At 38.0% G+C, this 12129-nt stretch overlaps 1 protein-coding gene across 1 annotated transcript in view; it reads right to left on the reverse strand.

Annotated features, from left to right (window-relative positions):
• Window positions 1–1587: 1587 nt before the first annotated feature.
• The window catches only part of LOC128660956 (aspartyl/asparaginyl beta-hydroxylase), a gene marked incomplete in the record, with an annotated part of 420872 nt that continues 410330 nt past the window's right edge, over window positions 1588–12129 (reverse strand). The window contains 1 exon segment of the mRNA XM_053715069.1: window positions 1588–3632. Coding sequence (XP_053571044.1) covers window positions 3625–3632 — 8 coding nt within the window.

The following is a 12129-nucleotide window of genomic DNA, read 5'->3' on the forward strand; positions in this document are numbered from 1 at the left end:
TTATAAATAAAGTGCCCAACCATAGCTTAGAGTGTCACAGAAAATAAGACTTACTTACCCCAGGACACTCATCTACATGTTTGTAGAAAGCCAAACCAGTACTGAAACGAGAATCAGTAGAGGAAATGGTAAATATAAGAGTATATCGTCGATCTGAAAAGGGAGGTAAGAGATGAATCTCTACGACCGATAACAGAGAACCTTATGAAATAGACCCCGTAGAAGGAGATCACTGCATTCAATAGGCAATACTCTCCTCACATCCCTCTGACATTCACTGCACGCTGAGAGGAAAACCGGGCTCCAACTTGCTGCGGAGCGCATATCAACGTAGAATCTAGCACAAACTTACTTCACCACCTCCCTTGGAGGCAAAGTTTGTAAAACTGATTTGTGGGTGTGGTGAGGGGTGTATTTATAGGCATTTTAAGGTTTGGGAAACTTTGCCCCTCCTGGTAGGAATGTATATCCCATACGTCACTAGCTCATGGACTCTTGTTAATTACATGAAAGAAACTACAATTCTAACACCACATTCACTTTACCCTCCCGTAGAGAGACCCTAGTGCTTAGAGCCGGCAAAGAGAATGACTGGGGGGTGGAGCTAGAGGGGGAGCTATATGGACAGCTCTGCTGTGTGCTCTCTTTGCCACTTCCTGTAGGGAATGAGAATATCCCACAAGTAAAGGATGAATCTGTGGACTGTATACACCTTGCAAGAGAAAGGGAATGTTTCACATTGTGTTTACTGGATGAAGTTTACTTCGTTTTTACTGCATTCATTTTATAAAACATTGTAAGTGCAATCTTTAATGTGCACTACTGGGTGTTGTTTATTATTACACTTGAGTCTTTTTTGCGCTTTTTTCTTTTAGAGTTAAAGCTACAGATAAAAAGGAGACACACTGAAACCCTGTCTTCTTATGTTATCATATGTGTATAAATGAAATGATCTTACCAGAATCTATGCCGTGGAACAGGAACACGGTCTTTCAAGTGTGACAGGGTAGTAGCATCGCTCCTGGCATGGACTTGAGAGCAGAAAAGCAGGCTGCGAAACTTGTCAACGCCGATTGCTTATGGAGCTGTTAATATGAGTCATGATGGTTTCGCAGAAAGACTCTCCCTTAACATTTATCCACGCTCTCAATGAGGTGCTGACAGGACTACTTAAAACTCCAGTCCCATTTCGAAGGGTACTACCCTCCATAAGAGACTACTCCGAATTTTCCGACACTTCTCTGCCAACCTCCTGTGACGAAAGGCAAAGAATGACTAGGGGATGAGGGGAGTGGAGGAGGTGTTTGAGCCTTTGGCTGGTGTGTCTTTGCCTCCTCCTGGTGGCCGGGTTCTTAATTCCCACAAGTTATGAATGAAGCAGTGGACTCTCCTCCCATTAAGATGGAAAGAGTGAATTTAAATGCAAGATAGACTATTTGGTAGTTTTATCATTTAAACCTTTTGAAAGCTGTGTGTAGTTACTTATTTAGAAATACACTATTTAAAACAGCTGAGCAATACAACACAAAATAACTAAAAAAAACAATTTGGAATGTAAATTGAATGAAAAAAAATGACACAAACCACTTACTCTTCTGTATTTTATTGTAGACCAAATACAAAAGAATTATAATTTTTTTTTAAATCTCGTTAACCTCATTAAGGTTGGCACACTTTCATAAAACAAAAAGGTTTTAAAAATTAGTTATAGAATTACAACTCTTAAAATCACAGCACAATGCATCCTTAAAACTCGTCAGCAATTATTAGATTCTCATGTACAAAATAAAAGCAGAATTTATTCATAACTTCCCATATTGCTATCTTTTGGTTCTACAAAATTGCTTATTGCAGACAATGTAATTGGTTAATTGCACCCTAGAATACGCACACAAAATATGGCTCTGTAATAAAATATTTTCTTAATACAAACACCTGCTCCAAGCAAGAACAAATCACATCTTTGGAAGATTATTGCTTCCTCACATATTGAAGGAAAGTCGCACAAACATTTTTTTTTTCTAAAGAAACTACAAAATGAAAAGATAAAACATAAGATACAAGATATTCCCCATTTACACTTTATATTCTTTTTTGCTCTCCATAACACAGGGTGGTTTTTTTTTCAAGTCTTCATTTACAAATATAACATTTCTCTTTGCCATTAACAGCAAAGACATGGTTTAGCCATAAGGGCAAATCCTAAAACACCAGTGTAGAAGAGTTTACAGCTTATGTCATGGAACCGCAAAGCACAACAATTTTATACAGAACTCAATTTTTCGCAGCCCATTTAAAGGGCCAAAGATACACTACTTTTCACAGTAATAAAATATCTACTAGATCATCAATTGTATATCTTACATGGTGCTGTAATTAATAGTGTTCCAAGAACATGTCATTCATACCACATTTCTGTATCTTTAGAGCCCTGAGTACTATGCAGCCCAATTATGAAAGATCAGTACAAAACAAAGAAACATTTTATTAAACTCAGAATTGAGTTGTATGTTTCCTCAGAAACTGTTAAAGAAAGTAGGATTGTCAATGCATATTATTGCCATATTTTATGTTAAAATAAATTAGACTACTCCAATTTTTACCTCTACAGATTTATCAGTTCTTTAAACATATGCAATTTATTCTGCTTGTTAGGAATATTAAAAGTTAGTGTGTCAGCTCATTTGGCTGCAAGACCTACTGAATGTTAAAGGGACATTGCACCCACTTTTTGTGCATCTAAAAGTGTTAGTTTTCCTGTGCTCACTACAATAACCTTTTTTTATGCCTGGCATGTAATGGTTGTTCAGGAAACTGTGCCACTCAGCCAGTGAACAGTAATACAGTAGAACCAATTGTGCTAGTATCTATTGAAAATTAAAACGGTTTTGCTTAATATATATATATATATATATATATATATATATATATATATATATATATATATATACACACACACACACACACACACACACACACACACAAATATGTCTAATTTAAGCTCTCTTTTTTTAGCACATTGTCCCTTTAAGTTTAATGGAATAACATAATTTTATCATTTAAATCCATTTTCTTACTTTGATAAAAATCTGCTGGAAAATTATACCACAGAGCAGCAAATCACAGCACAGTCATTTTTTAAAAATGAATAAAGATCTTTCATGATTTAGATCTTTGTTAGTGTTCCAAAAAAGCATTTCATTTTCTATTATAAATTACACACTGTAATTAGCTTGAGCAGATCCTAAGAAGGTTCACGTACGTACCCACAGAATAAGATACATATATATATATAAACATCTAACAAACCCACGGCTCCAAGTTTATAAATAGAATGTCTTGTAAGAACACACAAATTGCATATAAAAACACAGCATTTTTGCTTAACAGGAATGATGGGGAAACAGAACTCTACAACAAAAAACAAACAACAAAAAACCCATAAAAAGTTATTAAAAAGTGTATCCGAATAACAAAACTAAAAGCAACGTCTATTTTAGTGTTCTCTCCCGTCAGGAACTGCTTTGAATTTACTTCATGGTTTCTATTAAACCGTCTGCTCCCCTTGTGAAGAATTTGGTTAGGGCTGGTCCTCTTGATGTAGGGGCAGTCTTTATCAACTCCTTAAGTATCTGTAAAAATAATGGTAGATCTAAATTAAAGGGACATTGTACTAAAAAAAAAATCTATCACGCATATGAAAAAGCAAAAGCTGTTTCAAATGAAAGTAATACAGCAGTATCTGTTATGTACTTCCTACTAATACTCATTGGCTGAGAGGTGTTACTCCAACAGCTCCATTAGGGAGAGTGTGACACCCACATAGACCTCACAATAAAATTTTGGTTTATTCAGGATAGAAACATGCATTAAAAATAATTAAATAAATCTTTTTTGTTTAGATGAAACAAAGAAAAAAAATGATTACAATGTCCCTTTAAAAAGGACCAACCACAATTTTTTGGCTCTATTATGTGTACATTTGCGGGATAACGTAATTTACAGACCTTTAAAGAGCAAACCTTAAAAGGAATATAAATTAGTGCAAACTTTATTGTAAACAGAATATATAATTTAATTTAGAAAGTGACGCGCAATAAAACAAACTTTGTTAGTTTTTGAAAACAAAGCTTCTTTTTGGTTGAAAAACATAATTTATGCTTACCTGATAAATGTATTTCTCTTGTAGTGTATCCAGTCCACGGATCATCCATTACTTATGGAATATATTCTCCTTCCCAACAGGAAGTTGCAAGAGTCCACCCACAGCAAAGCTGCTATATAGCTCCTCCCCTAAATGCCATATTCAGTCATTCGACCGAAAACATGCAGAGAAAGGAAAAACCATAGGGTGCAGTGGTGACTGTAGTTCAAATGAAAAAATTACCTGCCTTAAAGTGACAGGGCGGGCCGTGGACTGGATACACTACAAGAGAAATAAATTTATCAGGTAAGCATAAATTATGTTTTCTCTAGTTAAGTGTATCCAGTCCACGGATCATCCATTACTTATGGAATACCAATACCAAAGCTAAAGTACACGGATGATGGGAGGGACAAGGCAGGTACTTAAGCGGAAGTTACCACTGCCTGTAAAAAAAAAAACCTTTCTCCCAAAAATAGCCTCCGAAGAAGCAAGGTATCAAATTTGTTAAATTTGAAAAAGTATGAAGCGCAGACCAAGACTCCGTCTTGTAAATCTGTTCAACAGAAGCCACATTTAAAAAAGGCCCAAGTGAAAACCACAGCTCTAGTAGAATGAGCTGCAATCCCTTCAGGAGGCTGCTGTCCAGCAGTCTCATAAGCTAAATGAAATATGCTTTTTAACCAAAAAGACAGAGAGGCTGCTGAAGTCTTTTGACCTCTCCTCTGTCCAGAATAGACAACAAACAAGGTGAACGTTTGATGAAAACTGTAGTAGCTTGTAAGTAAAACTTTAAAGCACAAACCACGTCCAATATTGTGTAATAGACGTTCCTTCTTTGAGGAAGGATTAGGATACAAGCATGGAACAACTATCTCTTGAGTGATGTTCTTGTTAGATACCACCTTAGGAAAAAACCCAGGTTGGTACGCAGGACTACCTTATCCGTACGAAGGACCAGATAAGGAGAATCACATTGTAACACAGATAACTTGGAGACTTTACGAGTCGAGGAAATAGCTACCCAAAAGGAACTTGCCAAGATAAAGATTGATATCTATGGAACAAAAAAGGTTCAAACGGAACTTCTTGAAGAGCCTTAAGAACCAGGTTTAAGCTCCATGGTGGAGCAACAGTTTTAAACACAGGCTTGGATCTAACCAAAGCCTGACCAAATGCCTGAACGTCTAGAATACCTGCCAGACGCTGGTGCAAAAAAATAGACAGAGTAAAAATCTGTCCCTTTTAAGGAATTAGCTGACAACCCTTTTCTCAAAAACATCTTGGAGAAAAGATAATATCCTGGGAATCCAGGCTTTACTCCATGAGTAACCCTTGGATTCATAACAATCAGATATTTACACCATATCTATGTTCAATTTTCCTAGAGACAGGCTTTCATGTCTGTATTAAGGTATCAATGACCGACTCGGAGAAGCCATGCTTTGATAACATCAAGCGTTCAGTCTCCAGGCAGTCCATCTCAGATTGATTCTATTTAGATGGTTGAAAGGACCCTGAGGTAGAGGGACCTGTCTCAGAAGCAGAGACCGTGATGGAAAGGATGACATGTCCACCAGATCTGCATACCAGGTCCTGCGTGGCTACGCAGGCGCTGTCAAAAACACCAAAGCCCTCTCCTGCTTGGTTTTGACCTCCGAAGGAAATCCCACTCCCCCGGAAGAAAAGTCTGACGACTTAGAAAATCCACCTCCCAGTTCTCAACACCTGGGATATGGATAGCTGATAGACAAGAGTGAGTCTCTGTCCAGTGAATTATTGTAAGACTTCTAACATCACTAGGGAACTTCTGTTCCCCCTTGATGGCTGATGTAAGCCACAGTCGTGTATATTGTCCGACTGAGTATGATGTACCTCAGAGTTGCTAACTGAGGTCAAGTCTGAAGAGCATGGAATATCACTCCCAGAATATTTATTAGAAGGAGGGTCTCCTAAGTCCACTATCCCTGAGCCTTCAGGGAGTTCCAGACTGCATCCCAACCTAAAAGGCTGGCATCCATTGCAACAATTGTCCCATCTGACCTGCGGAAGGTCATACCCTTGGACAGATGGACCCGACATAGTCACCAGAGAAGAGAATCTCTGGTCTCTTGGTCCAGGTTCAACAAGGGGACAAATCTGTGTAATCCCCGTTCCTCTGACTGAGCATGCATAGTTGCAGCGGTCTGAAATGTAGACGTGCAAACGGTACTATGTCCCTTGCCGCTACCTATTAAGCCGATTTCATTCATGTACTGAGCCACCGAAGGGCGCGGATGGGATGAAAAACACGGCAGAAATTTAGAAACTTTGACAACCTGGACTCCGTCAGGTAAATTTTCATTTCTACAGAATCTATCAGAGTCCCTAGGAGGGAAACCCTTGAGATTGGGGATAGAGAACTCTTTCCTTGTTCACTTTCCACCCATGTGATCTCAGAAATGCCAGTACTACGTCCGTATGAGACTTGGCAATTTGGATGTTTGACGCCTGTATCAGGATGTCGTCTAACTAAGGGGCCACTTCTATGCCCCGCGGCCTAAGGACCGCCAAAGCGACCCCAGAACCTCCATAAAGATTCTTGGGGCTGTAGATATCCCAAAGGAAAGAGCTACAAACTGGTAATGCCTGTCTAGAAAGGCAAACCTGAAAAACGAAGGTGATCTTTATGCATCACAATGTGAGGATAAGCATCCTTCAAATCCATTGTAGTCCTCTATTGACTCTCCTGGATCATAGTTAAGATGGTACGAATAGTTTCCATCTTAAATGACGGAATTCTGAGGAATTTGTTTAAGATCTTTAGATCCAAAATAAGTCTGAAGGTTCCCTCACCTTGGGAACCACAAACAGATTTGAGTAAAAACTCTGTCCTTATTCCTCTCTTGGAACTGGATGGATCTCGTACACAATGTAAGAATGCCTCCTTCTTTATCTGGTTTGCAGATAATTGTGAAAGGCGAAATCTCCCCTTTTTTTGGGGGGGGAATCTTTGAAATCCAGAAGATATCTCTGGGATATAAATTCCAATGCCTAGGGATCCTGGGCATCTCTTGCCCACGCCCGGGCGAAGAATGAAAGTCTGCCCCCTATAGGATCCGTTACCGGATAGGGGCCATTCCTTCATGCTGCCTTAGAGGCAGCAGCAGGCTCCTTGGCCTGCTTATCTTTGTTCCAGGTCCAATTGTCTCCAGACCGCCTTGGACTGAGCAAAAATTCCCTCTTGTTTTGCCTTAGAGGAAGTGGATGCCACACCTGCCCTGAAGTTTTAAAAGGCACGAAAATTAGACCTTTTTTGGCCCTTGATTCCTATCCTGATGAAGGGCATGACCTTTTCCTCCAGTGATATAAGCAATAATCTCCTTCACACCAGGCCCGAATAGGGTCTGCCCCTTGAAGGGAAGTTAAGAAGCTTATTTATTAAAGTCACGACAGCTGACCATGATATAAGCCATAGCGCTCTGCGCGCCAGTATAGTAAAAAACAGAATTCTTAGCCGTTAGTCTAGTCAAATGAACAAAGGCATCAGAAAACAAAGGAATTGGCTAGCATAAGCTTGTCAAATATATTCATTCAATGGAGTCGCTAACTGTAAAGCCTCATCAAGAGACTCAACCCAGAACGCCGCAGCAGCAGTGACAGAAGCAATGTATGCAAGGGGCTGCAGGATAAAACCCTGTTGAATAAACATTTTTTATCCATTGGATCTAAAAAGCACAACTGTCCTCGCCAGAGGTAGTGGTACGCTTAGCTAGAGTAGAAACTCTTCTCTCCACCTTAGGAACTGTCTGCCAGAAGTCCCGTGTGGTGGTAACTATTAGAAAACATTCTTCTAAAAAATAGGAGGGGAAGAGAACGGCACACCTGGTCTATCCCATTCCTTATTAAAAAAATTTTTTTTTTAGTAAACCTCTTTAGGTATTGGAAAAACATCAGTACACACCGGCACTGCATATTATTTATCCAGTCTACACAATTTCTCTGGCCCTGCGATTGTACACATTCATTCAGAGCAGCCAAAGCCTCCCTGAGCAACAAGTGGAGGTTCTCAAGCATAAATTTTAAATGTAGAAATATCAGAATCAGGTTAAATCATCTTCCCCGAGTCAAAAAAATCACCCACAGACTAAGCATATTGTGAGGTAGTATCATACATGGTTCTTAAAGCGTCTGTATGCTCTGTATCTACCCCCAGAGCTATCTGCTTTCCTTTAATTTCAGGTAGTCTGACTAATACTGCTGCCAGAGTATTATTCACCACCTTTGCCATGTCTTGTAAAATAAACGCTATGGACGCCCTTGATGTACTTGGCGCCATTTGAGCGGGAGTCCCTGAAGCGGGAGTCGAAGGGTCTGACACGTGGGGAGAGTTAATCGGCATAACTTTCCCCTCGACAGAATCCCCTGGTAAAATAAACGCTATGGGTGCCCTTGATGTACTTGGCGCCATTTGAGCGTGAGTCCCTAAGGCGGGAGTCAAAAGGTCTGACACGTGGGGAGAGTTAGTCGGCATAACTACCCCCACGACAGAATCCTCTGGTGATAATGTTTTTAAAGACAAAAAATTATCTTTATTGTTTAACATGAAATCAGTACATCTGGTACACATTCTAAGATGGGGTTCCACCATGGCTTTAAAACATAATGAACACAGAGCTTCCTCTATGTCAGACATGTTAGAACAGACTAATAATGAGACTAATAAGCTTGGAAAACACTTTAAATCAAGTTAACAAGCAAATATATAAAACGTTACTGTGCCTTTAAGAGAAACAAATTTTGTCAAAATTTGAAAAACTGTGAAAAAAGGCAGTAAAACAAACGAAATTTTTACAGTACATGTAATAAGGTAACAGAGCATTGCACCCACTTGCAAATGGATGATTAACCCCTTAATGCAAAAAAACAGATCAAAAAACCGACAGACGTTTTTTAAAAACAGACACAACAAAACTGCCACAGCAGAGCTGTGGATTACCTTCCCTATAAACGATTTTGGAAGTCTTTTTAGCCCTTTAGAAATGTCCTGTAGTATTCATGGGACTGCTGAGGGAATCTGGATAATTCATTTTGTAATTTTAACTGCGCAAAAAAAGCGCTAAATTAGGCCCCTCCCACTCATATTACAAAAGTGGGAAGCTTCAGTTAACTGTTTCTATGCAAAATTTAAGCCAGCCATGTGGAAAAAACTTAGGCCCCAATAAGTTTTATCACCAAACATATGTTAAAAACGATTAAACATGCCAGCAAACGTTTTAAAACACATTTTTACAAGAGTATGTATCACTATTAATAAGCCTGATACCAGTCGCTTTTACTGCATTTAAGGCTATACCAACATTACAGTGTTATCACCAATGTACGTTAAAAAACGATTAAACATGCCAGCAAACGTTTTAAAACACATTTTAATAAGAGTATCTCTATGAATAAGCCTGATACCAGTCGCTATCGCTGCATTTAAGGCTTTACTTACATTACTTCGGTATCAGCAGTATTTTCTTAGTCAATTCCATTCCTAGAAAAATATTTTACTGCACATACCTTATCTGCATGAAAACCTGCACGCCATTCCCCCTCTGAAGTACCTCACTCCTCAGAATGTGAGAACAGCAAATGGATCTCAGTTACGTCTGCTAAGATCATAGAAAAACGCAGGCAGATTCTTCTTCCAAATACTGCCTGAGAAAAACAGCACACTCCGGTGCCATTTAAAAATAACAAACTTTTGATTGAAGAATAAACTAAGTATAAATCACCACAGACTCTCACGACCTCCTATTTATGTTGAGGCTTGCAAGAGAATGACTGAATATGGCAGTTAGGGGAGGAGCTATATAGCAGCTTTGCTGTGGGTGGACTCTTGCAACTTCCTGTTGGGAAGGAGAATATATTCCATAAGTAATGGATGATCCGTGGACTGGATACACTTAACAAGAGAAATAAATCATTATATTTAAAGTGTGACATCACTAAATACAGCCCAGGAAAAGGAGCTGTTCCAACATAAATATATGCATTCAATTATTGTTCTAAATTCTGAATAATAAAATCAGCCATGCACGCTCTTGACCGCATGCACAATACTGTTAGAAGGTATTTCAGATGTGCACAGGAATTAAATTATTTATATTAACTAAGATTACAATAATATTTTATGGATTACTAATTATTGTACTACTATGGAGATATTTCACGGTTATGCGTTCAAGAAGTCAGTGACACTTCCTGGTATAAATAGAGCAGGTCTGAACCTCTTAGGGTGCAGTAGCTGAATGGTGGCATCAACAGCACCGTTTGCGCATGCGTATTGTCATGAACAAGTGCCATACTTGGAACCCAGGTAGACTCCAGTGATAGGATTTGCATAATGAGTCCCACGGGGGGGGGTTTGGAAAATAAAAAATGTTTACTTGAAAATTGTAAAAAAAATTTGAGCAAAATCGTTAATAGTAATTAAGAAAAATTATTTCTTATAACTTTTTGATTGCAAGAAACTTTTTTTTTTTCTATATACCTTTAACCAGCAACATATTATTCTGCATCCAGAAACATAATTTTGCTCTACCCTTCGTAAGAATCACCAAAATGAACACAATTTCCACCAATTACATAATGATACTAGTTTGTGCAGAAAAATAGCTCAGAAGAGTAAAAACTTATACAAATTAAATCTTTAAAAAACATATACAAACATATGCAGCTATGAACTAATACACTGATTCAGTTGCAAGATCATTATAATCATAGCCAGATTGATTCCTGTAAAAGATCTAAATCCAGATCATAGAGTGTAGATGTTTTACAACAATCAATTCAGCTAAGAAAATATTTACAGGGCACGAGATGCTGCTTACTTCTGCATTCAGATTCTCATGAAGGATACAAATTCAAATCACTAATACATATGACTTCTGTAGTAATTATATAAGACCACAAGATGGCAGTATAATATTAAAATAGTAATCCCCCCACACACACACACTTATATTTCTTACTATTAAAGAGTTTGCGGCTAGACGTTTAACGACCCAACTTTAATCATTGTGATAATTCTATGATAACCTCAATTTGTTCAGTATACCATAATTCTCTTTAATTGGTAGTAGTTATAAAGCCTTGAATACACTTAGTGTTACTCAATTGGAAATGTTAACCTTTCAAATGGTTAGTGACTTTGATGTGGAGGGAAAAAAGCACAAGTTTATAGAAAATTGATTACAATTATTTTAATAAGGTCCACAAAGATCAGATTTGGAATCCTTAAAATAACGAAATTTAAAAAGTACTTTTATGTGTCTAATTAAAAGGACAGTAAAGTCAAAATTAAATTTTCATAATTCAGATAGCGTATGTGATTTTAAAGGGACAGTCTAGTCAAAAATAAACTTTCATGATCCAGATAGGGCATGTAATTTTAAACAACTTTCCAATTTACTTTTATCATCAATTTTGCTTTGTGCTCTTAGTATTCTTAGTTAAAAGCTAAACCTAGGTAGGCCCATATGCTGTCTTAGCCCCTGAGGGCCACCTTTTATCTAAATGCACTTTAACATTTCATGTGTGCGATATAGATAACATTATGCTCATGCCCGTGGAGTTACCTAGGAGTCAGCACTGACTGGCTAAAATGAAAGTGTCAAAAGTACTGAAATAAGGGGGCAGTCTGCAGAGGCTTAGATGCAAGGTAATCACAGAGGTAAAACGTGTATTAACATAACTGTGTTGGTTATGCAAAACTGGGGAATGGGTAATAAAGGGATTATCTTTATTTTTAAACAATAAAAATTGTGGTTTAGACTGTCCCATTAAATAACTTTTAAAAATTTACTTCTATTATCAAATTTGCTTTGTTCTCTTGATATCCTTTTCTAAGAGTAAAGCTAATGATGCTGATAGAAGCTTAGGAGAGTGCATGTGTCTACAGCAGCAGTGAAATAAACTTTCATGATTCAGATAGGGCATAAAATTTTAAACACATTTCA

Source organism: Bombina bombina, chromosome 5 (assembly GCF_027579735.1).
Source record: "Bombina bombina isolate aBomBom1 chromosome 5, aBomBom1.pri, whole genome shotgun sequence".
In the NCBI taxonomy this organism is placed as follows: Eukaryota; Metazoa; Chordata; class Amphibia; order Anura; family Bombinatoridae; genus Bombina; species Bombina bombina.